The sequence below is a fragment of the Gopherus flavomarginatus genome, chromosome 8 (assembly GCF_025201925.1).
Source record: "Gopherus flavomarginatus isolate rGopFla2 chromosome 8, rGopFla2.mat.asm, whole genome shotgun sequence".
Lineage (NCBI taxonomy): Eukaryota > Metazoa > Chordata > Testudines > Testudinidae > Gopherus > Gopherus flavomarginatus.
Window position 1 is genome coordinate 2,178,762 of NC_066624.1, and position 27,992 is coordinate 2,206,753.

General features: G+C 47.0%; 1 protein-coding gene across 2 annotated transcripts; it reads right to left on the reverse strand.

Annotated features, from left to right (window-relative positions):
- Window positions 1–38: 38 nt before the first annotated feature.
- On the reverse strand, window positions 39–27,992 carry IL13RA2 (interleukin 13 receptor subunit alpha 2). 2 transcript variants are annotated; one of them, XM_050964980.1, is made up of 10 exons: window positions 27,677–27,992; window positions 23,154–23,303; window positions 21,486–21,637; window positions 16,661–16,814; window positions 15,461–15,581; window positions 10,737–10,921; window positions 5,903–6,060; window positions 3,723–3,867; window positions 1,199–1,301; window positions 39–193 (listed from the first exon to the last, which is right to left on the reverse strand). In XM_050964980.1, exons 2-10 carry the CDS (start codon window positions 23,230–23,232, stop codon window positions 145–147), a joined length of 1,146 nt encoding a protein of 381 aa, XP_050820937.1. In that variant the 5' UTR covers window positions 23,233–23,303; window positions 27,677–27,992; the 3' UTR covers window positions 39–144. The 2 variants fall into 2 exon arrangements, with proteins under 2 accessions (XP_050820937.1, XP_050820938.1); XM_050964981.1 differs by lacking the exon at window positions 27,677–27,992 and adding an exon at window positions 24,229–24,288.

A 27,992-nucleotide genomic window follows, 5' to 3' on the forward strand; every position in this document is an offset into this window, starting at 1 on the left:
CACTGGAGCGTGAAATTTGCCAAGAACACTAGGAACCGGAAATTGGCATGGGTCTTTATTATGGACATCGATAACGTGCATAATGCAGCCGCAAGTTCCGCTGACATCTCAAAGGGCATCTCTGGAAATCATTTTGTTTAGGAATTATTCCAAATATAGAGCTGTAGGTGATATATTTTTCTCTCCATTTGTTCTTAAAAATATAAAAGGCAAATAAAAAACAGAAATATCAACATGTAGGTATGTATAAAAGCCAGGACATCCAAATAATTGAGCTATTTAATAGGCTTCAATTCATCTATTAATAGAGTGACAATATTTCTATAGCTAACTCTTCCTCTCTATTGACACCTGCATGAGTAAAAACAGCAACAGACTATCCATGTGCTTTGAGATTATGTGGTCATAGTGATTCTAACCATAGGTTTCATGGGTAATTTGCTTGATACAGATCCTAAGGGATACTTCTGACCCAAAGAACATTGAATTAACTAGGATGTGGGTAATTAATTTACCAGACCTGCTTCCCTCTGTGCAATCATTAATATAGGAAAATGTCTACCCAACAATGCATGTTAAGAGCTATTGGCATCAAAAGAGTGGAGCAGCACCGCCGCGTGAACTGACATAGTTCCAGTACAGCTCAGACAAATTTACCGTGGGGTAGAAGATCTGCCCCCATGGCTTTGGGCACAGATGCTGGCATTAGTTCCACTAGTGTAAGCTGGGAGTAACTCCACTGGAACAAATGGAAACAGTTGAGAATTCCATTGGGATAACAGGAAAATCTGATCAGAAGTGTAACTTACATCAGCTGAATTTGACCTCGACAGTTAGGAGAAAGAGGTACCCGCTCATTCCTTGGGCCTTTCTAATACATTTTATATCATGAAGCCGACACAAAAACTGTCACTCTTATTTCGCCATTTGTGTGCTAAGGAGAGCTATACGTTTGTGCACAATAGAGGTGTTGGTTAACAGTAACTGTTAATATTGTACTAAACTTAATAGTCATTGCTAGAGTGTGAAACAATTTGTTTAATCCCAGTCTAAGGCACAAGTTCTGCTCTCAGGTCACTGGCAATGGCGATAGAATATGCCATTATAGCAGTCATACTTTACGTCATTTCATTTCTAACTGTACGAGCTGAAAAAGCTAGACAGACGTATGTCGCTTGCAAGTTGCCTTAGCATTTACCTTTTCTTGTGCTGTGCAGTAAATATAAATATGATGATGACAGTCAGAAAACTTAAGACTACTGCAATGAGGATGAACAGCTGCTTTTCATCTTTTCTGGACACTGCGAAGACAAACCACAAAGCATTAAAGGAATTTCTCCATTCATCAGTATTTATATTACACTGCAACCAGACTGGAGCCAAGTACAAAATCCCATTTTCTCATTATATGGGCTAGTATATTATTAAATTTAACATGCTGCACACGTCCATTAATCCTTGCACATATTTTAGGTTTAGACACATTATGCCCAGCTGTGGATGTATTTTATCCACCGGTGCTGCTCTTTGCTACACTGAGATTTTATCACCCACTCACTTCAGGAGGGACCCATCTTTCCCAAGCTTTGAGGCAGCCAGCCCAGTTCTGATCTCACGCATGCTGGTGAGAGTCTGGGGTGTTACTTTAGATTTACAGCAGTGTGTTGGAATTGGGGTGATAATGTGTGTTTACGAAGGGAATTCACATTTTCACAATTCTTGTTTTAGCTTTTCCAATTGCCAAGGAAAGGAAGCGCCTCCCGCAAAACATTCCTAATCTGAGTAGCCCGGCAGACAGAGGGGGGACAGAAATGACTGGCATCCCCATGTCACAGATAAGGACGTGAGGCCTAGAGGGGTTACGTGACCCGCCCAAGAATACACAGGAAGCCTGTGGCACAGCCAAGCCCTGATTCCGGGGCCCTCTCTAATCATGTGCTGTACAGGGCACTTAGCGGCTTTTTAAAATCAGGACTCATAACAACTAACCTAATGAAATGGATTTTAAATTCAGTCCAGAAAGTCCCACTGTAACCATGACATTCATGTAACCAGGTCACAGAAACAATACGATTGGTCACCTGCATCCAATGATAACCAGTGTGGCTTGAATGTATTAATGTGTAACCCCCTCGCCCCCCAAAAAGCCATCATGCCTCCCTCCTCATCTCACAATCCTTCGTGGTTGCAAAGGCTGCTGGGATTTAGTTCATGGGAAAACGCAGTGGGGGTGGTTTGGGTGAGGGATGCTGGTCTCCCTCTCCCCGTCCTAGCAACTCAGCTGTCTCAGCCCCAGAGCTGAGAGCCGGGGCTGGTTCTGAGGCAGGAAGTGGGGATGCCACAGCAGAAGGCAGGGCAGGTTCCTAGCAACAATAAGATTTTGCTGACTTCCTCCCCTCTTCCTGTGCGGGTCCCCGTTACGACCTCCACCCCCGAGGGTCACAGCATATTGGCTGGGAAAGCAGCAGCCTATGGAGCTCTCACCGCAGCCTGCTAGCGGCCAGTGTGCAGATGGAGGCAGTCTGAGTACGTGGGATGAGACACACATTCCAGGGAATGGCGTGTGAGCCTGAGCCCCCCGCAACATGAGCTTAGAGCCAGCTATTCCCCACAGCTGAGTCTGACCAAAGCCCCACCAGCCTGCTGTCCCGGCTGTTGGAGTGGTCCACTGTCCCTGCATTCATTCAGACTGCGGCTGTCACCACCAATTAAACCAAGCTCCCTCACATGCTGCATCCCAGAAGTGGTGTGTCACCGCATTGATAAGTGGGTTTACTCGCTAATCTCATGACTGATGCTGTCCGGAGGTGACCAGATCCAGAAATGCCATGGCTGTGGCCCAGCCTGGGAAGTGATTTGCTCTACACACCTGCTTTGTAGCAAGAGGAGGGCTGTATCCATGTGCTGCCTCTTTGTGTCTCAGAGAAGTGCTCATCCTCTTAGAGCCCTCTCCTCCCCAGCCCCATTTCAGCAACCAGAAATCCCCTGTCAGCTAAACCTTCGCCTTCCACGCCAAAGTCATGACGCTGGGCGGTGCAGATGGGTCTCCCTGCTGAGCGGGGAAGGAAACCTGCCCCCAGGATGTGCTTCTCCACAGTTTACTGCTTCCTGAGGCTGCATGGTCCTGTACTCAGAACAAACAGTGGCCAATGGACCCATGGACAGCACAGCACCTCCTGTCCCTGGTCCCCAAATCCTGCCCCATGGAGACTTGGAAAGATTTCTCATGGAAGCGGGCTGCATGTCATACTGGGGCATACTCCCTGTAGTCAGATCTGCAAAATTAGCTCCTGTCTAGCAAAACTGTTTCAGTTCTGTGACCAGCAGAGCACTGTGTAATGGTAAAGGTAATAATTGGAAATATACCAATCTCCTAGAGCTGGAAGGGACCTTGAAAGGTCATTGAGTCCAGCCCCCTGCCTTCACTAGCAGGACCAATTTTTGCCCCAGACCCCTAAGTGGGTCCCTCAAGGATTGAACTCACAACCCTGGGTTTAGTAGGCCAGTGCTCAAACCACTGAGCTATCTCTCTCCCCACCAAGAGGCAGTTTCCTGCCTGTAAAATGGAGGGTGGGGATGTTTTTGGTGAAGGTTAAATAGCCCATGTTTGCAATGTGCTTTGAAGATGCAAAATCATCTCTGGGCCAGATCCCCAGTTCTCAGTTCCAAGACAGCCCCATAAAGGGGACCCAACAGCACTCATTTCTTTTACTGTCTCCTACCGTAGAAACATTTCCGTGTCCATTCACTCCAAAAGCCCTTGTTGGCGCAGAACATGTTTGTTTTCCCTCGTACGCGGACGCATGTGGCGCGGCTGCGATTGGCCTGGGAGAAGGTAAAGGTGGTTTCCACTTGGGTTGAGACAGCCTGAGAAAGAGGTGAACATGCAGAATAAAGAAGGTTGATTGATTACGTGCTACAGGAGTTAGACCAGGTCTCTACACTCGAAACTGACATCGGTATATCCGTGTCGTTCCACACCCCCGAGCTACTCAGGGTTGGCTACACTTGCAACTTCAAAGCGCTGCCGCGGGAGCACTTTGAAGTGTGAGTGTGGTCGCAGCGCCAGCACTGGGAGAGAGCTCTCCCAGCACTGCAGGCACTCCACCTCCCCGTGGGGATTAGCTTACAACGCTGGGAGCCGCTCTCCCAGCGCTGGGGCACTGTTTACACTGGCACTTTACAGCGCTGTAACTTGCTGCACTCAGAGGGGGAGTGTTTTTTCACACCCCTGAGTGAGAAAGTTGCAGCGCTGTAAAGCGCCAGTGTAGCCAAGGCCCTAGTTACACGGGCTAGACAGTGCCAAGGGGCGAGCGTCTTCTGACAATATGGTGACTGCTCCTGTGGACGCTGGTTAACCCGCCAGGAGGCTGGCTTTGTTTATTTGAAATGCATTTAGTGATGGCTTTCTACAGACCTAGCATGAGTAAAATGAACAAACTAACCAACCGTCTAAGTCAGCTGTACTTGCCTGTGAGCTACAGTTTATTCTTGCTAATTTGTGGAGCCCTTCATAAAGTTATCTAACTGGTGGATTACAATTTGCCAGTAAACACAGCATTACAGGGATTCATTCCAGCAATTTTGGAGCCCATATTGTAACTGAACAGGCACGAGGAAAGGGACTGCACATCAGCGTTAGAGTGTGTTCGTCACCACTTCTTTGAAGAAATTAAAATTACACTTGCCTTGGGCCAAATCCTAAGTCCTTGCTCAGGCAAAACACCTGTGGATTCCATGGAAAGCTTTGCCAGGCGCAGGCTGCAGGATTGACACAATTCATATTTTGGATGCTTGAATTGGAAAGTTGTTAAAAGTATCTCCTGGGGCCTCAGGAGAAGCCAGGGCCCCTTTTTGCCAGGGGCAGTGCACAGCACCGTGCCCTGAAGAGACTCCAGTCTATACAGACTGGCCAGAGGAGCTGGGAGGAATGGAAAACTGAGCCCCAGAGAGATGAAGCGACTTGCTTGCGGTAACACGTGGAGTGTGGGTAAACACTAGATTCGAACCCAGATCTCCTAAATCCTAATTAGGGGCCATAGCTATAAAACCAGGCCTCACCCAGAAAGAAATGAACATCTGATGGTACAGTTGCCCCTAGAAGTAATTATATGGCTCCTCTCCAAAACAGACATCTGTTCCCTTTTTAAAGCCTTCCTTTCTCTTCTCTCCAAGAGCTAGCAATAAGAAGTAAGGTCTGGCATAACAATCTCTGCCGTCTGCTTCCCATTCAGGCACCACGCAGGGAGGTCGCATGCAATAGCATCTCTGCCACCCAGTCAAGCACTGCGAGGAGCGTGGTGCAGGCAGCTCTTCACCCGTGGAAGCCAGGGAGCTGGGCACGACAGCCTGCTCCCGCTGCCTCCCATCCATTCGAGTCCTGTCTCAGGGCTAGTCAGCTGAGGTGAAGCTATGGAACAGCCAGAGTCCTGGGGCAGAAAGCTCAGCTGGGGGAAGGAATGACATGCTTTTACATCCATGTGCAAGCACGATGGAGAACCTGCCAGCCATGTCTCTCTGCCCCTCGCAGATCTTACAAGCCAATCCAGAAGGCACAAGATTGGATCTTTTTATCTGTCACCTTATATTGCAGCTGTAGAGGTCAGATCCTGTGCCTGGAGCAGGCTCGAGCAAGGTCTCTCTCTCTGCAGCTGGTCAAACTTTGCCAGATGGCACCCATAAACCCTCACTCCTCACCGGTTTTTACAAATTGGTGGCAGCTAATGAGCCTTCCCACCATTCAGTTCAGGGCTGTTCCCTGCCTGCTTCAGCTGCCGGCCCTCCCATCCCATCCTGATGGCAAGGGAATGGAACAGGCTTCACAATGAGCAACCTCCTTGCTCATCTTAAACTAGAGCCTGTGTAAGAAAGCTGGTTATCAACAACCATGTGCCTCGCATACCGTCCAGGGAGCATCAGCTTCGCCATCATGCTCTGTCAGCTGCACCTCGTAGTCCAGGCAGTGCGGGGGGGTACCCCCAGCAGGAGGGCTCCACTCCACATGAACTTCCTCATAGGCAGAAATGGAAACCGACAGCTTCTCAGGCGGAGAAGGTTTGACTGAAAAGGAGAGAGACATGATCAGAGCTTCCACTGGGGAATCATTGCTCCTTTCAGTCCTGGTAGAACTTCAGCGGCTTCTCGTGAGACGCTAGCCAGTGCCCACTGGCATCCTGACCAGCGCCGGCTCTGGCTTTTTTGCCGCCCCAAGCAAAAAAATCCCAAAAACCTGCTGGGTGGCTGGAGCGTCAAAGCAAATAAATAAATAAACCTGCGGGGCAGCCGGAGCCAGGGTGCAAACTTTCGGCTAGCGGGACTCCCTGCGCTGCAGACGTGCCCCGGGCAGTGGGGGGGGGGGCAAGCGGGGGGGGGGGAGAGAGAGAGAAGCAGAGGCAGCCAGGGCTTCCTTCAGCCGGGGCTCTCACCACTCGGCCCCTCCCGCCGTCTCACTCTGGTCAGCGGGGAGGGAAGGACATGGGCTGCCGGGCTTGCTGCCGCACTGGCACCGGCTGGGGCAGACAGAGTGCGCAGCCGTCTCCCAGCAGGGCACTCCCCTCCTCCGCACTGCCACCCCTGCAGGGCGGCCAGAGCGGTGAACAAAGAAAGAAAAAGGTGGCCGTGCCGCCCTAGGATTGGGCGGAAGCCGCCCTTTAGAATCTGCTGCCCCAAGCACGAGCTTGCTTGGCTGGTGCCTGGAGCCGGCCCTGGCCCTGACAACCAGCTGCATGGATGTGGGCTGCCTTGAAGACAGATGTGCGCCGTTACACTTAATTCCGAACTGCGAATTAGATTCTGCCTCTGAAACATGGGGTTTGGTACTTAAAGCTCCTTAACACATGGCAAGTACTTTGAGATGTTATTGTAGGTGAAATGGCATTGGTCAGCATCACAGTTCAGGGCAACTGGACCTGTATTTCCCTCCAGGGTCCAGCCACGGCACCCATATTTAGGCTTCTGGCTCTTCAGGCGTCACCTCTCTTGGGTGGAGACATGCGTCTCTCTCCCTCCTGACCAGGGTATTTTCAGGCTGCCAAGCTCCCTGCCTACACTGTGAATTACCCAGCAACATAAGGGCTGCTTTAATTTCCTCCTCAGACACAAGACACTGGAGCTGCCATGGTTGAAATACCACACAGCTCCTTCTAAGCGAGCACATATTCCGAAGGTAAAAGCATTACAGAAAAAACAGTAAAAGAACCTATGGGCATGATAATGAGCTTACCAGACAACACCTCAGTGCCAACAAGGGCTCTAAGCAGCCCTTCAGCCCCCTCCCCAGGAGGTTTTCCTGCAGTTACTGGGTCATAACCTCTTTGGCTCAGAACAAGAACAGACGGGAACGAGTCATTCCAACTCTTTGCAGCAAAGACTGGAACCTGTCCATTTGCTGGATCAGAACGAAGAGCTGGAGTCAGCTTATTTAACCTAAGTCCTTCCTCTATCTGATGGTCATTGGAGAATCCATGGGAGCCTTTCTCCAGGTGGTGGTACCGCTTGGACAATATTGCAACCCAAGTGAATTTGCCTAACCACCCACCACTGTTCTTAACCCCTGGCAGGGTGTGATCCCTTCCCCATGGAATTCTGCACAATGCCTGGCTCACAATGATACATTCATTTAATTCATTAAGGTTTGTCCAGGATATTGCCACCATCAGCACATCATCTGTCACTGTGCAAAAGCTTGTAGCAAATCTCCATCTTGCACTAACTGCACCTGGGTTTGCGTTAGCTTGCTGTTGTGAACCTGGGTGCAGAGATGTCCAAACACCAAGGGAACATCCACCCTCTTCCAGAGGCTTTACCTTCTCTTACGTACATTTGGGGTCTGAGCGTGGTGAGTCACAGCATTTCGTGCCTCCTGGGGGGGAGCGACAACATGATCCATGTTCTTCTGCTATAGGAATTGTTAATGGTTGCTCCCTTCATAAGTGAGGGTCTATCATGGACCCATACTGTGCCAGAGAGATTTTTAAGCAAATTTTTACATTAAAATTAATGGCTGTGCATTTGTGAGAGTATTCACCTTAAAAACCTACGGCATAATACAGTCCATAAGACCTAGAGCTTTGGCTTCAGTGGTAAATGTTCCAGGACTTAAGATTATCCTTTGGTCAAATCAGCTTTGTGTCATGCAGTTACATGTTGCAGAACAGCAGCAAACTTATCTGTGCTCTCTAAAATAAAGCAATTGCTTGCAATCGCAGAAATTAGAGGTGGAAGAGAACCCTGGTAAGTATGGAAAATTTGGATAGAAAGAAAGAGCTTTCACCAGTAATTTTGTATTTAAAAAAGGCTGATTTTCATCAGAAAAAGACTTTCAAATGAAAAACGTTGGCCAGCCTCGCTCTGGAGTCATTAGGGTTGTTCCCAAGCCCAGCAGCATATCAATCAGAAGTGTTGTTAATACCGAAGAGATAAATTAATCCCAGTCACATGCAAACTTCCTAGGTAGAAACATTTCTAAATTGCCTTCAAATATAAAGATAGTTAAAAGGAGCTAAATTCATAGCTGATGTGTAAAATGGTAAACAAAACCCAGTACAGCCCCTACTCTATTACACAACCTATATCCCGATGTGTCTCCCCCACCACTCAAATCCTGACTGTCTTCTCACACTCTTTAATGACTTCATCCTCGGGACACTCTCGGGAGGGAGAGAGAGCTCATTGTCCTCATATTACGGATGGGCAAACAGGGCTACAGAGCTAGTGAGTAGAGTGCAGAGAGGGGAACTGATTTTTCAGTTCACCATCTGTTAAATAAACCAAATTCAGGTCAACTTGAAACAGATATTTTCAGCAAACCAAAGAGTAAAATTTGTTTTGGGTCAAAATATTCCTTTTCATTCTCAAGCCTTTTAAAACATTTTGAATTTTTTAAGAAATGTAAGAAATTTTCTGAACAAAAAGTCATTTCAAATTGAAAAATCAAAATGTTTCATTTTGAAAGTGTTGGAAAAAAAGGTTTAGATTTTTTTCAGTTTGTTTTCAGACTTTTTCCACCCCCCTCCCTGCCAAATAAAAGTAATTTGGCAAATTCAGCACAAATTTGCAAAATGTTTCTATCAGCCTGAATCTGCAGTTTTTGGCACAAAATGTTTCGGGCAAAAACTTCTGCCTAGTTCTAATATTATGTGACTTGCCTAAAGACATACAGGAAGCATCTGGCAGCTTCCTCCCTTGGACCAACATATTTGTGTGAGAGTAAGGGAACTTAGCCTGGTGTGATTTCCATGCTAGGAGGCCCTGCCAAGGGGCAGTCGAGCACATTTATACTCTCTTCTATTAGCTGTCCAAGCCACACTCCTGTTTTTGGTCCCCTGGGCTGCAGCTCCCTCTAAACTCACTTATGGTTTTAGCCAAAAAGTCTAACAGTAACCGTCATACTGCATCCAGTTGTGTATCTTTTGGTTTTAATAAAAAGCTGAAAGGTCCCTGCACTTTTCTGAATTATCACGAATTGTATTAAGACACAGAGAAGCTGTTTCTGTTCCAATGGCAATTCTTATTAAATCACCCACAGCCAGTAATATGTTGCATGAGGTACTATCTGCACAATACTGAATGGAGTCTTTATTCCCACCAGCACTGACTTCCGTCAGTGCTGCCCCATCGTTCTCAGGGTGACGATCATCTGAAGGGCCAGCCAGTAACACAGTCACTAGGTGAAAAGGGGAAAACACCTGTCCTGTGAGCAAGAACCCACCTCCACACTTTTTCCCAGTATCTGCAACAGTCTGTTTCTTTCCATGGTTATTTACAAAATTCTCCCTTAATGTGGCCATTAGGATGGCACTAGGAAACACCTTTGTAGACTGGTTATCACATTTAGGGCCAAATCCAGAAGTCTGAGGGGGAGGATAAGTTCACGTGACTTACATCTACTTCCAGCATCCTCAATGCAACTGTTAAGACAGCCTCAGTTGCCACTGTTTACTGAGACATTGAATTTGGCCCTTAGGCTGGATTAGAACCTTCTTGTAAGTGAACCTGTAGCTGATTTTTTAAAAATGTGCCCAGCGCTTTCTCCATGCTGTCAGCGCCTTTAACGCACACAGTAGTTACTGCAAAGTTTGAAGAGTTCAGTTCAACACCTAAATTGCCCAGTTATTAGGTCTGCCGAGCCAAGACCATAAGACTACCCCACCAGCCCATAAGGGCCAGATCCTCAGCTGGTGTAGAGAAGCGAAGCTTCTTTGCTTTCTGTTCATAGATGTGAAAGTTTTCTAGGGTTGCCAACTTTCTGACTGAACAGAACCGAACACCCTTGCCCCACCCTGTCCCCGAGGTTTCACCCACTCCATCTTCCCTCGTCCCTCTGCTGCTCTCTCTCCCCCACCCTCACTCACTTGCTCGTTTTCATGGGGCTGGGGAGGGTCCCTTTTTGACTGGGTGTTCGGTTGAAAACTGGCCATCTGGCAACCCTCTGGCATCCTGTAAAGCCCAGGGCAGGGAACCCTCCCCCTATGAATCCTGCAACTACCACAATAATTTGAGGTTGAACTGGAGATCTTTTACCAAGACAGCCAGGCTTGATTTAAAGATGGCCAGTGATGGAGACTGTAGCACATCCTTTGGTAAGCAGTTCTGATAGTTAATTACCATCGTACTTACAAACCACTGAAACCTGGTCCCAAGACAGCTACTGACTCATCCCAGGAGCTACTAGACCATGTAAGAATCCGCATCTTTCCCCCCAAGCCTGCAAAAGTAGATCGGGCTGTTGTCATTACCTAGGTTCTGAAGACGAAATGTGAAGTAGGAAGGTCTCAGCTGTGTGGACTCTGAAGAACCATTAACACAGACGTTGAAATCAATATATTCTGCCTGCCTCAGGTTTTGCAAATTGCATCCAGTATTTCTTCCATGAGTCTGAATATAGTCACTACATTGCACTGCGTGATCCAGCCCTTCGTACCTATGCATAAGGTAGGAGAGTTCTGTTACATGCCCTATTTAAATCAGGGATGTTTTAAATATTTGCACTGTGTTTTATTCTTCAGAAAGGTCTGACAGGTCATTGACTAAAATAGTATTCATGATCCAATTATTCGGTGAAATAAATATGCGAGATCAATCAAGAGCTATACCAGAATGGCCTTTAAATCACGAGTCAGAGTGAATAAATATTAATATCACTATTTTATGATCATATAAAAGCACCCATAGTATTGAACACGAATCCTTTTTGTTCCCGGGCTGGCCATGGTGCAAAAGCATTTGGAACTGAAAAAGAAATTGTGTTTCATTTCCTGCTTTACAAGATTGAGGGTTAAAAAAAAATTGCAACTAATTAATGAGTAGGGCAAGGAGGCCGAAGAAAAGTCTTGTATTTTGATCTGCTCTTCTCTAAAGTTTCAAGCTAAACCAAATTAAAAATCTGTTTACAAAGAAGGCCATGACTCAGTCAAAGTCTGGTGACTAGCACTGCAGCATTCTTGGAAAGGGGCACACCCAGGTTATCGGGTAAGCCATCAGGGAGTCACTCATGAGGACTGATGAGGTGCCATATGGCTGAGCGTTAGAAGGTGGAGACTACAGCTTTTGCCACGTGGAGCCGAACATACAGAACGTTCCCTTTTGTGATGAGGTCACATGGTGCAGGAAGCTTGCAAAGTAACATGTCCCCTGACACAAGGCAGCGAAGTGCGTCAGTCTGCTGGAAATCCTGGAAGGTCTGGTCACTGAATGGACTCTAAGCCGAAGAGGCCCGTGCTCTTTCTTTCCAGCTACTGCACCCTGGGGAGATACTAGTGTAACAACTGCTACCATAGGTCACGGGCAGGGATTCATCCCAGGTTTACGAATCCCAGCCTCTACCAGCAGAGCTAGCGGAGAAGCTCCCCCTGAGCCTCTGAGCCCCGCTCCTCCAGAGGAAGCATGGGACGTACTGAACCCTGGTGTCCGCAACACCGGAGCCAGCAGCTTTTGGGGAGGAGGTGGTTCCTTGACCAGGCAGCTGGGGGTACCTCGTTCTCTGTCACAGTAAGTACCTGCATGGTTACATTTCCCAAGGAAATCACAGCCTAGTGCAGCATCACTGTGCCACATCTGTGCCAGGAACATTCCTCCAGCCAGGGCCAAAGCAGGCTTGCACTCTGCTGTGGGCTTGTGCCGGGGGTCTCCTGCTCACCTGGCTGCTTGCACTGCAGGAATGCTGGGCCCTGGCCAGTGCTGCCAGCAGGATGTACATTCCCAGCAGGGAGGGGGCAGAGCAGGGACATGGAGCTAGCCCTGACCCCTCTGTGTACTGGTTGGTGGCTGTGCTGGCGGAGGGCTGACTTTGTACACATGGCCACTGGCACATGCCCCTTCCCAGCCCAGCTAGGGGATTATAGGCTAGGCGGGTGTTGCCCCTCTGGGGTTCCCAAGGAGGTACGCCTCCCCTAATACTTCCTAACACTGAGCTCCAATACAGTCCTAAACATCCCACACTCCAGGGAGGGAACCTTCCTTCCTGCCCAGATCCTGGATGTTCCTCTAGTGAGTCCTTTGCTGCTAGGGCAGGGCTGGTACCTCAACTTCTCACTTGCTTGGAGTCCTTCCAGGAAGTTTGCAGGAGGACTGAATTTGGCCATTCTGTTCAAAGCCCAGTGGGTGGCCCTGTGCAGAATACATTATCCGGGAAAGGTCCCTGTCTTCACTGGACGTTGCTTTATAAATAAACAAACTCCTCCTGCAATTTGAAAAATGACCTTGGTGCAGCTGCTGTGTTAACTGGAGCACCGTCCAGCTCCAGGTGTTTGTTTCTGTGATGAGGTTTCCAATTCACGGTCATAGTTTTCAAACAGAGCTTTGGCATTATTGTTTCTAAAACAACTTCTAATCAGTTTTGATGTTTTTTTGGCAAAGTTGCTAAAAGCATGTGGAAACCAACAACTGGATAGATGTCAGTGTCTCATTTGCATGGGGAAAATAAAAACAATGCCTTACCAGTAATCCACTGGCTCACTTTTGCATTATTTATTACAAATGTGATGTGTGTTATTAATTTACTTTGATCCAAAAGTCCAACTTTGTTTTTCCTAAAGAAAAGAAGCTTATGTGGCGCTCTGCAGCAGGTCAATAGGATTAACTACACGGAAGAAATTGCCGAACCATGCATGAATTAACGGCACTTGTCTGAATGGGCTGGCACCACTACACTTTAACAGCCCCTAACTTTTGTGGGATACGCATTCAGGGACCCAGAGTCGCCGGGGTGCAAAAGAAGACAAAAGCCTAGATGCATGAACCTTCAGACTCGCTGCTTACTAGGACTGGTGAACTCAAGCCAACTCCCACAACAGTCAGATTTACCTGACTTTATGGAGATCCAAAATACGTGGCTGACATGCTTTAGTTCTGATGGGAAAGGCAGGGGCTTCAAGGTGCAACTCACAAATGCAAATACACACAGCAGGTGCAGAAAGCACAACCCCTGTGACGAAAGGGAACCCTCACCAGGAGGCTGCATTTACAAACTAGGGCCGGGGTCTGGATCTGTGTGTGCAGTTCTCTCCATGGCGGATGCCCCGTCTCGGGGGCTAGGTGAGGACGGGGCTCTGCAGACTGCAGGGCGTGGCTCTATGGGTGGCATAAGAGGGATATGCCCAGACTGAGGTACCTTTCCCCCCCGCACAAACTCAGCTGCAGGAACAATTAGCATCTCCGCTGAGCCTCTCCATGCTATGTAACCTCTCTACAGGTGGATCCAGGGTAGTGGCTGACATAGGGGCCGGGGGGGGGAAGGGGGCAGAGGCAGTTAATCCCCCATTGTCCCTGGTCCTATGGCTAACCCCCTAGCCATTCTGCTGAGTGGGGAGGGTAAACCCCACCCACTCTGTTCTGCTACTGCCCACCTCTGTGGGAAGAAGTGATCTCATCTTTAAGAGCTGTCCCAGGTTACCCTGAAGGCAGCCAGAAGGGGCCCCTCTTCAGTCAATTTTGAATCTTGAAAAGTTTAGTCTTTTTTAAGCCATTTGTTTAAGTGTAACTGTGAATCTGTGACAGTTTGTAGCCTCATGTTCATCTTTTTTACAAGGCTATGATGAATTTTGTACAAATTGTGCTTTGTGAGATATCGTTTGAAAACTCATAACTTGCTGATCATTACTGTCCTGGTAAAATGTGTGTGGCAACTTTGTATGTGAAGCTATAAGATTCTACTGAATAACATTATTGAGACATGTTCCATGTTTAGAAAAGCAGACACATTATCAGTTCCTCAAAGACAAAACTGATGCTTCAGCCAAGTGTCAACAAAATCAAATGGTCTATCACCAGGTTAAGTGGCCATTCTTTGGCAGGAAAAGGGGCATGAGCAAGAAATTTACGTTTTGGCAAAGAAACAGCAGATGGTTCTGGTCCTCACATATTTTCTGTCTCCTGAACCTCAGCTGGAGATGATTTTCAAAGAAAAAGACAACTATAAGAAAGGGGAACAGAGGTCCCAAAATACTCTTCCCTTTCTCTCTGCCATGTCATCACCACCATCTGAAGGACAAGGAAATTAATGCTGATGTGGGGGAGTGGTCTTGACTGGTAGGATTCTATCCAGTAAGACAGCTAAAGCATGTGGTGAGAAACACCTTTGCTTTGAATTCATTTAGCTTGTTAAGTTCAATGTTAAGTGCATTTTACCTTTTATTTTCTTGTAACCAATTCTGACCTTTACACCTCATTATTTGTAATCACTTAAAATCTTTTTGTAGTTAATAAATTTGTTTTCTTGTTTTATCTAAACCAGTGAAATGTTTGGGAAACTCCATTTGGGATAACCAGATTTGTGCATCTCATTTTCTATTAATAAATGACAGATCTTATATGAGCTTGTATCATCCAGGAGGTGGCTGGGCAGTACAAGAGGCACATTTCTGGGGGAAAGTCTGGGACTGGGAGTTTGCTGATGAGGGCTGGAGAATTTAAGGGACACAGCTCTTTGTCAGTCCAGATTGTCTGTCAGTCCAGACCCTGGGGAATGTCACAGAATCCCAGGCAGCAGAATACGAATTCTTCCCTATTAAAGTATTCAGTGCTAACTGTAGGACAGTAATAATGATTTAGAGAGCCGCAGATTCCAGACCCAAACCCAAACTTTCCTAGGGCCATTGAGACCTGGGGTTTGGTACAGACAAGTTTAGAGACAGGGCTCCAAGCTGCAAGGTTTGGCTCCAGATCCAAAGTTTGAGGGGGTTCCAACCTAGGCTTGTGCTTTGGGCACATCTCTGCTAGAATAATTTGATACAAAGGCTGTTTTCAGGAGTCCCAGACCTTGGCTTTCAGGGTTCATGCTTTGTTCCCCATGTCTTGGTGCTAACATCTGTGTGTGACATTTACCTATGAGTCATGTAATGGGGACACCAGCAACGAAAACAGAATTGTGATGGCTGTTTCTTTGTGTGACTCTAGTGTGCTGTTTGCCCTGTGAGACTGCTCACCTGGCACCCAAATGCTTCCCCGTCAAGCTGGTACGTACCAATAATATAACTCATAACGCGCCCCAGGAGGAGCTAGTTGGCCCAGCTGCCAAGTGCATGTGAGGTGCTCCCAATTGTAATAGACACAGTGGAAGTCTCGGATCTGTGACTCCAGCTCTCCTGTTAAAGAAAAAGGAAAGAATGATGTTATTATCTGAAAGGCCTCGTTTGGGCTGAGCTGAGAAATAGCCTTGCCAGCCCATTTGGTTTCTCTGCGCCATCATGCTGGCTCGTGTAAACAGACCAATCAGGCTAATTCGATAGCAACATGCCAGAGGGACTCGCTATCTCGGCAAACACTTCATTTTAAGTGACCCTTTGCACAGCAAACCCTATTTACATGTATTTATTTGCAATGGAAGGGTGAATAAGTGACCCTGGCTTAATTATTCAGAGGTGATTTGTCTGAGCAGTTGAGCAAATTTCAGCTAAGGGAGGCAGGGTCACAATGCAGGAGGCCAGTCCCTGCTTCTGACTCAGTCTATGACTTGATGCGTGTTCTCAGACAACTCACTTCACAGCTCTGCAATACTCTGCAAAGGATTTTGCGAGCCGGAGGGGAAAGGCAGCGTGCAAGCTAGACAGTACTATTCGCTGATGGGGAAGTTCAGTTGCATTCTCCCCTCCTGTCAGGGCATGGTGGGGAAAATGGAGCCAGAGTTCTCTTGTCAAGGGACTGCAGAGAGGATGCATGCATGCACATGTGCGAGGTCGAGCCAGAGTGCTGCTATCAGGGCATGGGCATGGGACGGCAGGTGTTTAAGGATGTGTCTGCGCTGCGATTAAAAACCTGCAGCTGGCCCGTGCCAGCCGGCTCAGGCTCGTGGGCCATTTAACTGCCGTGTAGACTTGTTGGCTCTGGCTGCAGCCCAAGCCCAAAAGCCATGAAACAGCCCCGAGAGCCCGAGTCAGCTGGCATGGGCCAGCTGGGGGCGTCTAACCGCAGTGTAGACAGACCCTAAGTCTACAACCCTCAAACAATGACAATTTGCTAAGCAAAAAAATGGCCTAACCTGGCAAAGAAGTTTTTGCATCTAGTAGCCTGACAGGCTCTGCTGTGCCTAAGGCACCTCAGGTGATGAAGCTGTACTGGGGCAGCAATAACTTGGTTGTGGAACCTTTCCGTCAGGTCAACACATTTTTCCAGGAAGGCGAATGGCCTGGAAAGGTTGCGTGGGGAACGACAGCCTGAGCCTTACCTTGTGACGGCAGCTGGAAGGTAGTGTGAGTCCAGTCACTCTTCACTTCAGATTCATTCGTACAACGTCCTTCTAGCAGCGTCTGGACCTTCGCTTCAGTTCTCTTGCTGAGATCAAATCCATCGCCATATTTTAATTTCTTAGTAAAAACAACCTGGTGTAAGACACACAACACTGTAATCAACTTTTGGTGTTTATATTGTATCGGTGCTTGTTTGGTACACTGTACTGTGTTATATATACACCATAGGGTTACTTACACACATACACACACACACACACACAATGTTTCCTGTGGACACAATCCGGATCTTTTACATTCCTATCAAATTTGCCCTGTCCAATGCTTATCCAGCACCCAACATTTCACTCCTCTGCACTTCCCACTATGGGGATGGATATCCTTCACGGCACTGGAATGAAACACTGAAATTCATCCAGTCTAATCCTGTGATCCAACTGTTGCTTGTGTCCGTCTCAAACAGTAGCCAGCACCAGATATTACAGGGGAAGGTGTGAAAACTCCCAAATAGACAATTCTGGAACAACCTGCCCAGAAGGAAAGATTTTTCCTTACTGTGACCAATATATGTTGCCCCTTAATCAGTTACTTTCTCATTTGTATGGGTCTCTCACTGCAACAGGGGATCATCTTAAAGAAGAGGCAGGGGTCTCTAGGGCAGGGGTCCCTTTGCAGCGTGCAGCATTTAGCAGAGATGCTATAGAAAGTGCCAGCGCAGATTAGAAGGATTTACCAGCAGAAGGAGGTGAGTCATGCAAATCTGCCTTCCCTTTTAACTGATTCTTCATGTGGCAAAGTGCAACCAATCTCCCCAAGTCAGGGAGAAGGAGCTAGGAATTCCTAGTTTGCTGGGAATTAATCCCATCAAATCTGGGACACTGACAATATTTTGAGCATTTAATATTTTTCTGAACTTGGAAAAAAAATTATATCACCAAGTAACTTGAAAACAAACAAATGAAATTTAAATTTAAAAAACAAAAAAGAAAAACAAATTGAGAAAGATTAAAATGAAAGACCAAGAAATGGGATTTATTTAAAGAAAAGTAAGAGAAACAGCAGAGCCCGATTCCTGTCCCCCCTGCATCACTGCAATGGATGAACCCAGCCCCTGCCCTTGCACTTTTTGTTAGTAGCTCAAGAATATAAAAAAGTCTCTTGAGCCATGTGCTTCTGAGCAGCCTCTGAGTAATCTCACTACTCGACGGGTCTGACGCTCACGCAGCCTTTTACACAAGCTGCTCCCTGTGGGCACATGTTCCGCTTTTGTGACTTCATCTTTCATTTCTTCTGTGTACTCGGGGCTGCCAAAAGAGTGAGTTAGTTAATAAGCCCTGTCTGTGTCAAATCTTTTGGCAGGACACTAAGTACCGATATTTCACACGATTATGTTATCTGTCAGTCTTTCTTCCTGATCTGCATTTTACAAGATACTTTTGCTGCTTCATCTGAGTCCACTCCTGCTCTTCTAGTCTGTCTCTTTATTTCTTCTTTGTTAGCTTTGCTAATTTAGAGAAGTCGGACCTTTTTCTTCAAAGATTTCTTTTTCTTTCTTCTCTGACTTCCCCTGACCAAAGTGGAGAAACCCAGACACACACTTAGCAGTGCATTTCCTCTTTCACGACCTATTCAATCCCTCCAAGCAATGGGGATTGGTTCATAGAGCTCTTCCCCGCTTTAGGACTCTCCTCTGAATAGTCAGTCAGACAAGTCTGGGGCCTAGCGCTAATGGCAGCATGACAGCTTGTGCCCAGTGTAGACGAAACTGTCCAGCAGTGGCAGTGTGGCTGGTTGGCAGGCTATGGGCTGCACGCTGATATTCCACTTTCTATCCTTTTCACCTATCAACTTGACCTAGTTGCCACTAGCAAGAGATGTTAAGAGTAACAAGAAGGTATGTTAGCAACAAAAAGGAAGTCAAGGAAAGTGTGTGTCCCTTACTGAATGAGGGAGGCAACCTAGTGATGGAGGATGTAGAAAAAGCTAATGTACTCAATGATTTTTTTTGCCTCTGTCTTCACGAATAATGTCAGCTCCCAGACTGCTGCACTGGGCAGCACAGCATGGGGAGGAGGTGACCAGCCCTCTGTGGAGAAAGAAGTGGTTTGGGACTATTTAGAAAAGCTGGACGAGCACAAGTCCATGGAGTGGATGTGCTGTATCCGAGGGCAGGGCCACCCAGAGGATTCAGGGGGCCTGGGGTCTTCGGCAGCAGGGGGCTCCCACTTCGGCGGTAATTCAGGGGTGGGGGGTCCTTCTGCTCTGGAGCAGAAGGACCCCCTGCCATTGAATTGCCGCCAAAGACCCGGAGCAGAAGAAGCTCCGGGGGCCCAGGCCCTGTGAGAGTTTTCTTGGGCCCCCAGAGTGAGTGAAGGACCTTGCTCCAGGGCCCCCAAAAACTCTCATGGGGGCCCCTGAGGGGCGTGGGGCAAATTTCCCCACTTGCCCCGCCCGGGCAGCCCTGTCCGAAGGTGCTAAAGGAGTTGGCGGATGTGATTGCGGAGCCATTGGCCATTATCTTTGAAAACTCATGGTGATAGGGGGAGGTCCTGGATGCCTGGAAAAAGGCTAATGTAGTGTCCATCTTTAAAAAGGGGAAGGAAGCCGATCCGGGGAACTACAGGCCACTCAGCCTCCTCTCATTCCCTGGAAAAGTCATGGAGCAGGTCCTCAAGGAATCAAATCAAGGTAGCACTTAGAGGAGAGGAAAGTGATCAGGAACAGTCAGCATGGATTCACCAAGGGCAAGTCATGCCTGACTAACCTAATTGCCTTCTATGAGGAGATAACTTACTCTGTGGGTGAGGGGAAAGCAGTGGACATGTTATTCCTTGACTTTACCAAAGTTTTTGATACGATCTCCCACAGTATTCTTGCCAGCGAGTTAAAGAAATAAGGGCTGGATGAATGGACTATATGGTGGATAGAAAGCTGGCTAGATCGTCAGGCTCAACGAGCAGTGATCAATGGCTCCATGTCTAGTTGGCAGCCGGTTTCAAGCGGAGTGCCCCAAGGGTCAGTCCTGGGGCCGGTTTTGTTCAATATCTTCATTAATGATCTGGAGGATGGCGTGGACTGCACCATAAGCAAGCCTGCAGATGACACTAAACTAGGAGGAGTAGTAGATATGCTGGAGGGTAGGGATAGGATACAGAGGGACATAGACAAATTAGAGGATTGGGCCAAAAGAAACCCGATGAGGTTCAACAAGGACAAGTGCAGAGTCCTGCACTTAGGACGGAAGAATCCGATGCACTGCTACAGACTACGTACTGAGTGGCTAGGCAGCAGTTCTGCAGAAAAGGACCTAGGGGTTACAGTGGACAAGAAGCTGGATATGAGTCAACAGTGTGCTCATGTTGCCAAGAAGGCTAACGGCATTTTGGGCTGCATAAGTAGAGGCACTGCCAGCAGATCAAGGGACATGATCATTCCCCTTTATTTGACATTGGTGAGGCATCATCTGGAGTACTGTGTCCAGTTTTGGGCCCCACACTACAAGAAGGATGTGGAAAACTTGGAAAGAGTCCAGCGGAGGGCAACAAAAATGATTAGAGGGCTGGAGCACATGACTTATGAGGAGAGGCTGAGAGAACTGGGAATGTTTAGTCTGCAGAAGAGAAGAATGAGTGGGGATTTGATAGCTGCTCTCAACTACCTGAAGGGGGGGTCCAAAGAGGATGGATCTAGACTATTCTCAGTGGTACCAGATGACAGAACAAGGAGCAATGGTCTCAAGTTGCAGTGCAGGAGGTTTAGGTTGCATATTAGGAAAAAATTTTTCACTAGGAGGGTGGTGAAGCACTGGAATGGGTTACCTAGGGAGGTGGTGGAATCTCCTTCCTTAGAGGTTTTTAAGGTCAGGCTTGACAAAGCCCTGGCTGGGATGATTTAGGTGGGCATTAGTCCTGCTTTGAAAAGGGGGTTGGATTAGATACTTCCTGGGGTCCCTTCCAACTCTGATATTCTATGATTCTATGTCCTGTTCTCTAGGAGCCCACTGAGGTCACTGAAAAGCCTCCTCTTGTCTTCCACGGGTTTTGCAAATGGCCCAATAGAGAAGTGTGTCCAACACAATATTGTGTGATTTTTTTTTGGCACTTCTAAATATCTGACAGTGAGCAATTGGAGCACTGGGTGTCTGTTCCTCTGGGTCCATTACATTTTTACCCGTGTGGGAGCCTTATCTCCCAGCCCATGGACAAGTATTTCAACAATCCTCCTTGCAGCAGGCATATCTGCTTTCTCCTTGCTACTTTTTAATGAGATAAGATGGGCAATTTTATTTTATGGATGACTTCGGTTCAGACCATCTCTCAGAGATAAATGTAAACAGTAATAAAAAATACCACCGTGGGTAAAAAATGTTAGAATGTTATGAGAATGAATCAAACATAATCTCACATTTATAAAGCACTTTTCATCCCAAAGGATCATAGGCACTTTACAGACTCCCAGTTCTGCAAAGACTGACTATTAGTGCATTCAATACTATGAAATTACTCTTGGCAATCAGCGCTACACCCAGTTGGAAGTGTTTGTAGAAGCAGGTCCTTGATCAGTCCCAAAGGTTTTGGCGGCTGCTGTTAAGCTGTAAAATATTTTCATCCTATTCTCAGACCTACGTTTCTACATCATTCATCTGTTTGGTTGACAGTTGGCCTTGTCAAAGGAAGTTGCTTTAATTACCAATTTTTTTTTTTACCAACTTCATACCGTTCACTTAAAAAAGGTGGAATCAACAGATGAAACAAATGGGAAGCAGTAGCAATATGCTATACACCAAACTATGCTTGAGCTTACCTTCCAATCCGCATCGCCCGTGCTACGGTATTTTAATTTATATTTTATTGTACACTGATCAAGGGTTAGCAGGGAAGGTGGAGGCTGCCATTCTATATAGAGATGGCCTAAAAGTCCAGGGTCAATTATCTGAAGATTGCGGGGAGGTTCAACTGAAAAAGAAAAAGCAGATGGATAAAATAAGTTGTTTTAGAGAAATAATAAAAAAACCCAGGTATTTCAAACTATGATATTGCATAGAAGACAAATTGCCTTTTAGCCACAGAATCTCAAAATGCTTTGCACCAAGGTCACTGCACCACCATAAAACTGCCACTGCCTCCAGGATTAAGCACGAATTACTTGGGCACCATTCAAAAAGTGTTTTAACAATGTTCAGAAACAAGACTTAACAGTTTAGGGCAGGTAATTAAGAATGTTGGATCCATTGAAATGGCAAGGCTTGGCATGGGTAATTGTAACTTGGACAGGGCACCAGTGTTCTTAAATCTGTTCCTGTGAAAAACGTAATGTTTCTCATGCTTGCAGGCTGACTCAGCCACCTCCCAGCACGTGTGCGCACAGCCAGGGAAAGACATTTTTGATGTAAAATCAGCCCTGTGCGCTCAGCCTGAGCAGAGCTCTGGGGTCTGAGAGATACGCTAGGCTCTTTCCAGCACCAGTAATCCTACATCCAAATCAAGAGCTTTGGTTACACTTGTGCAATCTCGGGTAGTCAAATGATGCCTTGCAGCCTCCTGGGCAGCCCCCTTGCTTTCAGTGAGGTTGCACAGAGGTAATTGCCTTGAATTGTTTGCTACATGCTGGTGATGCATAAGAAGGAGAAGACTCCAGCTTGCTCTGCCTTAGCTAGGCTACGAGGCAGCCTCTGCTGAGCTATCTCCACTTGGTGGATACCCTGAAGCAGAGCAGGTAACGGTGCCACCACATGTCCTCATGCACAGGGACTCCTTCCTGGTGCCCATGTGTAATTTACACCTCCCTGGCCAGCTCTGGAGAATCTGGCCCCATGGAAGTTTCATGTGGGAGAGGACTGCAACACTGACTCCCCAAGTCACGTGGCTCAATCACCTGAAGGTATTTCTCTTTGAGTGGGGAACAGAAGGATTTCAGTTCCTCTCTTTTATCATTGGAAGCACGCACTGCGTTTTGATAGCAAACAAACATTCCTCATGAGAAGAAACAATTTTATTGCCAGTTCCCTTCAGGTGGTAAATTAGCCCCATCCACCAGATTAATCTGCTACCTTCGGCTTCACTGGGAAATATTGAGGAGTATTTTTCTCGGACACCCAAGGTGTGTTTAGACATTACAGCAACATGTAATAGATGTATTGTACATCAGCACTGGATGCCCCTTCCTGCTTCCACTGAAGTTAATTGCAAAACTCCCATTAAGCACAGTAGCATGTTTGCCCAGTCCTGCAATTGTAAACCCTTCCACAGGGGTCTGCCCGCTTGCAGGGTCAAAGCCATGAAAAGCTAAGAATCATCCTCGTACTGTTTTAGACCTAGCACATTCTGCATCTTGGCAGGCGGGGAAGATTAGATGGCCCTTGCAGTCCCTTTTAGCCCTATGATCTATAAACAGCTTGGTAAATTTCTGCACACTATTTAATCTGAAGCAAGCATTAGACAATAGCGTCATCATGAACACTCCTTGATTTACCTGATGTGTGGTGTGCCGAGGAAGCTCTGCAGAACCAGGCTAGGATTATGGTGACAGCACAAATCCATTTGATGTCCATTGGTGTGTAAGACTTCAAAGCTTCCCACTGGGAAGTGTATTATGCCAGAAAAATATTTGCACACGAGAAACCTACAAAATAAGCCAGGTTGAAAACTAGTTAAGATATAAAACCAGCCACATCAGAGAAGCAGATTTCCCCCTGCCTTGTGAGCACAAGTAACAACCTTACAAGCAGTTTATCAATGTAGATGCTAAATGCCAATTACAATGTTATATGCTGTGTGGTTGTAGCCATGTCTGTCAGAGGATATTGGAGACACAAGGTGGGGGAGGGGATAGCTTTTATCTGACCAACTTCCGTTGGTAAGAGATGACCTTTCAAGTGTACACAGACCTGAAGAAGAGCTCTGTGTGAGCTTGTCTCTCTCACAAGGATTTCTGCAGAAAATGCCCATTTTTAGTTAACATTTTCGGGTTTTCATCAGAAAACAGAAAACCCCCAAACCTGAACACTTTTCAGATTTGAGCAGCTGAAAACCGAGAAATTTCAGCCAGCTCCCAAAAACGTCAAGCATTTGATCAGAATTTCAGGTTTTGGTGGCTCAAAACAAACCAAAACCAAACCTCTGTTTTCTGGGTTCCAGTTTCTCAATGAAAACATGGACATTTTTGAAGAAAGATTTCAGCAAAACACACACACAAATCATTATTTTCATGGAAACAAAACTCATTTCCAGCCCAGCTCTTCCAGATAGACTCGATCAGATGAGCTAGTCCAGCCCCGGCCCTACATGAATCCCCCACTCAGACCACACAGTGGGGCTGGGGCTGGGGCTCCCAGAGGAGGCAGAACCAGGGGAAGACTTAAGAAGCTGTAGGGATGGAAGGGAACAGCAATCAGGGGTTCCTGAATAAATCCTGGATTAATAAAGGACAGGAACAGGAGAGACACCCAGATCCATTCCACTCCCCCATCCCTCCCCCTTTAGCAGACAACCCCCCTCCAGGAGGTGAGGAATTTTGGGGAAGGGGGTGCAGGCATCACCCAGCTCACCCTGAGACACAAGGCTGATTCCAACGATTTCTTGGAATGGCTACTCCCCTTGGGAACTGGATCCCACATGGCATCGGTGCAAACTGCTTTCAGACCACCGCTGGGGAAAGCTGCAAAGTTCACCTGGATGCCAATGCAGGAGATGGCATATGCACACTAGTAAGAATTGCTTACGCTGGTACCGGCACTGATGGCAAGGAACCAGTTGCTGTGCCAGCAGATGCAAGTTCCACTGTAAAGTCAACTGAGGGGCAACATTACAGCAGAGTTTGGAAACCCAGGTTCTTACAGTAAACAGCAATTCCACTTTCTTGCAGAATTTGAGAATTTCTCCCAGTCTGAAATATTCGGCTCTGACAAACATGACTGGGATTCAGTCCAAGAACAACAGTCTGTTCTTACATAGCTTTCCCTTGGGCAGCTCCTCAGACCTACCAGTGTGACCTGCCCTTACCTCTCACCAGAACGGACCCAGGCCTGGGCAGGGCTGAAGGTGGCATCCCAGAACTGTTGCTGCCCCATTGTCCGGCAACCCTCCCCCACACAGAGAGGAGGTCGGAGGGAGGGAACTAGAGCAGCCCCATATGTCTCAACAGAGGGGAGCTTGGATTGGTTCTTTACCCCAGAAACCTCCCCTCTTTCTGGGGGAACAGATGAGAGAGACAGAGAGGAAGGGAACGTCCCACTCCCCTCACCGACTAGCTGTTTTTTCAGTTTTCTGAACCCTCAAGTGGGAAACGGTTGAATTCGGTTCCCACAGAGCCTGTCGCACCACTGGGCAGGGAGTGGCTGTCTGGCACACCGCTGAGCTGCCGCTGACCGTTACCTCAGGCTAGAGTGACCAGGCAGCAAGTGTGAAAAATCGGGACGGTGTGGGGGTAATAGGAGCCTATATAAGAAAAAGACCCAAAAATTGGGACTGTCCCTATAAAATCGGAACATCTGGTCACCTGCCTCAGGCAGGAGGTAAAGTGGACAGCTGATCTCTAAGCTCACTAGCCTACCCTATGGAAAGTTACTGCTGAGACCCAGACCCTCTGTGGTTCCTCGGACCCCTCAGACAAGACAGGTACCCACTGCATCGACAGATACACTGCCAACAGGCGCCTGGCCTGGCCGCTGGCAGGTTAGAGAGCTGGCATAGCAACTAGGGTCAGGGAGACTTCGTGAGTGGTTAAATGAAAGAAAAAAGGTTTAGTGCAGACTCCATGGATGGCTGCGTATCTATATTTTAACAGTCTAGCCAGAGTCACATGTATTATAGCTAATATCACTTGTTCTTTGCATTGTTTGTGTTTATAATGTCGAGTGTTTATATAAAGCTCATTGGGTGTTTGGTAATTTGAGAACTGTGTGCTCCTTTATGAAGTGAGTACGGTCCCCAGGGAGACGGGGGATTATCCATTGTTTCCCAGGAGACACCACCAGGAGAGAAGTCCTGACTTCAGCAGGGAGACCCAGATGGACAGAGTGAACCAAGACCTGAGGAGATAAAGCTCACCCCAGAGTCTGTACCCTCAGAGCCACCTGGGGGTGTAGAGAAGGTTACACAGGAATTCATTTAGGCTTGCAAACCCTGTGAAATAGGGGAGTGTTCCCCCATAGGTGTATAAGGCATTCATGCCCAAGCCACTTACAGGACAGAGGCATGGGTCAGGTTATTAGAAAGCTGGCAGTCCAGCATCAGAGCAACTTGGGATTTGCCTTCCTAAGGTAGCCTTGTTTACGACTATGAACTAATCACACACTACAGCAGAACTGGTTGACATTGTGATTGGATATGGTAGAAGAACCAGGGCCGGCACTTCCATCCTAGGGCACCAGGATTTGGTGGAGGTGGCATTATGCCATCCTCGGCTGAAATTCGGCGGTGGAGGGGGGTCCTTCCACGTTCTGGGTCTTCTGCAGCAGTTCTGCGGCAGGTCCTTCACTCGCTCCGGGACCCACCGCTGAAGTGCCGCGAAGACCGGAGGCGCGGAAGGACCCCCGCCTAGGGCGCCAAAAACCCTGGCGCCACTCCTGAGAAGGATTCACACAAACTTTGTTTGCTCAAGTCTAACAAAGGAAGGAGATGGCATGGTTGGTATGCTTCTAGCCGGAGCTCGCAATGCCATAGAGCCTGGAAGGGTTGGGTCTGTCCTTTTGGTTCTGCTACCACCCTCAAGAATATTGCTGTACCAGGGTATTTGATGGAGTGAGGAGAAACCTCATTGTCTTAAAAAAAACCCAACAAACTTGATTGCAGCCAGAACCCTCACACACGACAGGTGACCTCCCTTGGAGCAGGTAACAGAGCGCTCCACCCACTGAACGAATGCTGTCCTTCAGACCAGAACCTGGGATTTGTCCTGGAGCTGCTTTGCATGGGGCTTCTCTGATGGCATGTAAATAGAAAGCAGATCCTGGGCAGTTCCAGTTCGCACTCTGCTCAATTTATTTACATCTAAGAGTGCCAGAAAGAGATTATACACTAGAGTAGTAGGAGAGAAATAAAAGCCTGATGCTAGATTAAGGGATACTGAAGATGGGTGTTAGAAAATATCCTAACAGTAAAGAATTTCTACTGTTAAAAACACAGGATGGAGCGGAAGGAATCTATTAAATACAACTCAATGATTTTTAACAAGATCAGTTATAAAGGTAACTTTATTGGTTTCAAAAGTATTACATTCTACATTTCAGTGGTGGGGAAAATATCCTCTATATTCCCTCCCTGTCTCCTAGGGGCATTGTGTGGCTCAGATAGCTTATACTAGTGAAGTACTTTGACATGCTTGCATTAAAAGCCTAATATAATTGCAATTTGTGGTTTCTGCTACAATACAAGAGAACAGAATGGTGCCAGAGAATGCAATGGCAGAGCCAGGAAGCACGTACGTTCCAAAATCAAAGACATTCACATAAATGTTAGTGACCAGCATAAGCCAACAGCCACAGGAATATGAGTGGCTCTAGTTTATGGATCTAAATGAAGACAACACTGAAATGCACAATTTTTAGTGTGATATCAAGAAATACCCGGCAGATATTTACACACAGTAAATGAGATCAGTTAGTCTGTAGAAAGTCAAATACAATATATGTGTTCACAACATAAAATGCGTCCTGTTGAAAAACGCATCAGACTTGGTACGTGCTTATGCTCCAGTACCAGAAAGATCCTTACACTTAGGAGTCAGGAGAGAGACTGGTACAACCTTCCCTGGGAGCAGCACTGATCTGCAGAAGATGAGAAAGCCACCAGAAATAATTACACAGGTGAGTTCCATTTCCCAGCTAAAGAATTAAGCACAAATGGCCAACAGGGAACATTTAGTAGACGAGGTGGATTTTAGTAAAAAATAATTGCAATTAGTTTGTAAGAAATACAGATTTGTAAAATGAGCTACAGCTAAACTAAGATGCACATTAAAACTCAAGGACATTTTAAAACTGCAGAAATTCTTACCTAGAGCCCTGGGGTGTGTTTGACAGCAGAAGCTAAAGCAGGAGTGAGTGTTCTTTCCAGCGCCGTGGTTGATAAGTCTGTTGTCTGAAGAACTAGGAGATCTCCACAGAGTCAGAGTGCTTTAATCTGTTCCCCTCTGCAAAACTGAGTGACCCATTGTAATGATGTTGCAATAGTCAAAAGATCATAGCCTTGACCAGGCTGGTTGTGGGGACAGGAGATCCAGAAACTCCTGTTTTTGTTAAGCCTTGGTGTTAAGCACTGTTATAAATATCCGGGTAAATGCACAGAGATCTTTTGAGTGCTCTGATGATTC

Excerpts from the sequence above, each read along its gene's own strand:
- IL13RA2 (XM_050964980.1), bottom strand. The coding sequence starts at position 23,232 with ATGGACATCAAATGGATTTGTGCTGTCACCATAATCCTAGCCTGGTTC. Across the intron at positions 21,638-23,153 it reads CTCGGCACACCACACATCAG|TTGAACCTCCCCGCAATCTT; the intron begins GTAAATCAAGGA and ends TTTCTTTTTCAG. Across the intron at positions 16,815-21,485 it reads CGGGCGATGCGGATTGGAAG|GTTGTTTTTACTAAGAAATT; the intron begins GTAAGCTCAAGC and ends GTCTTACACCAG.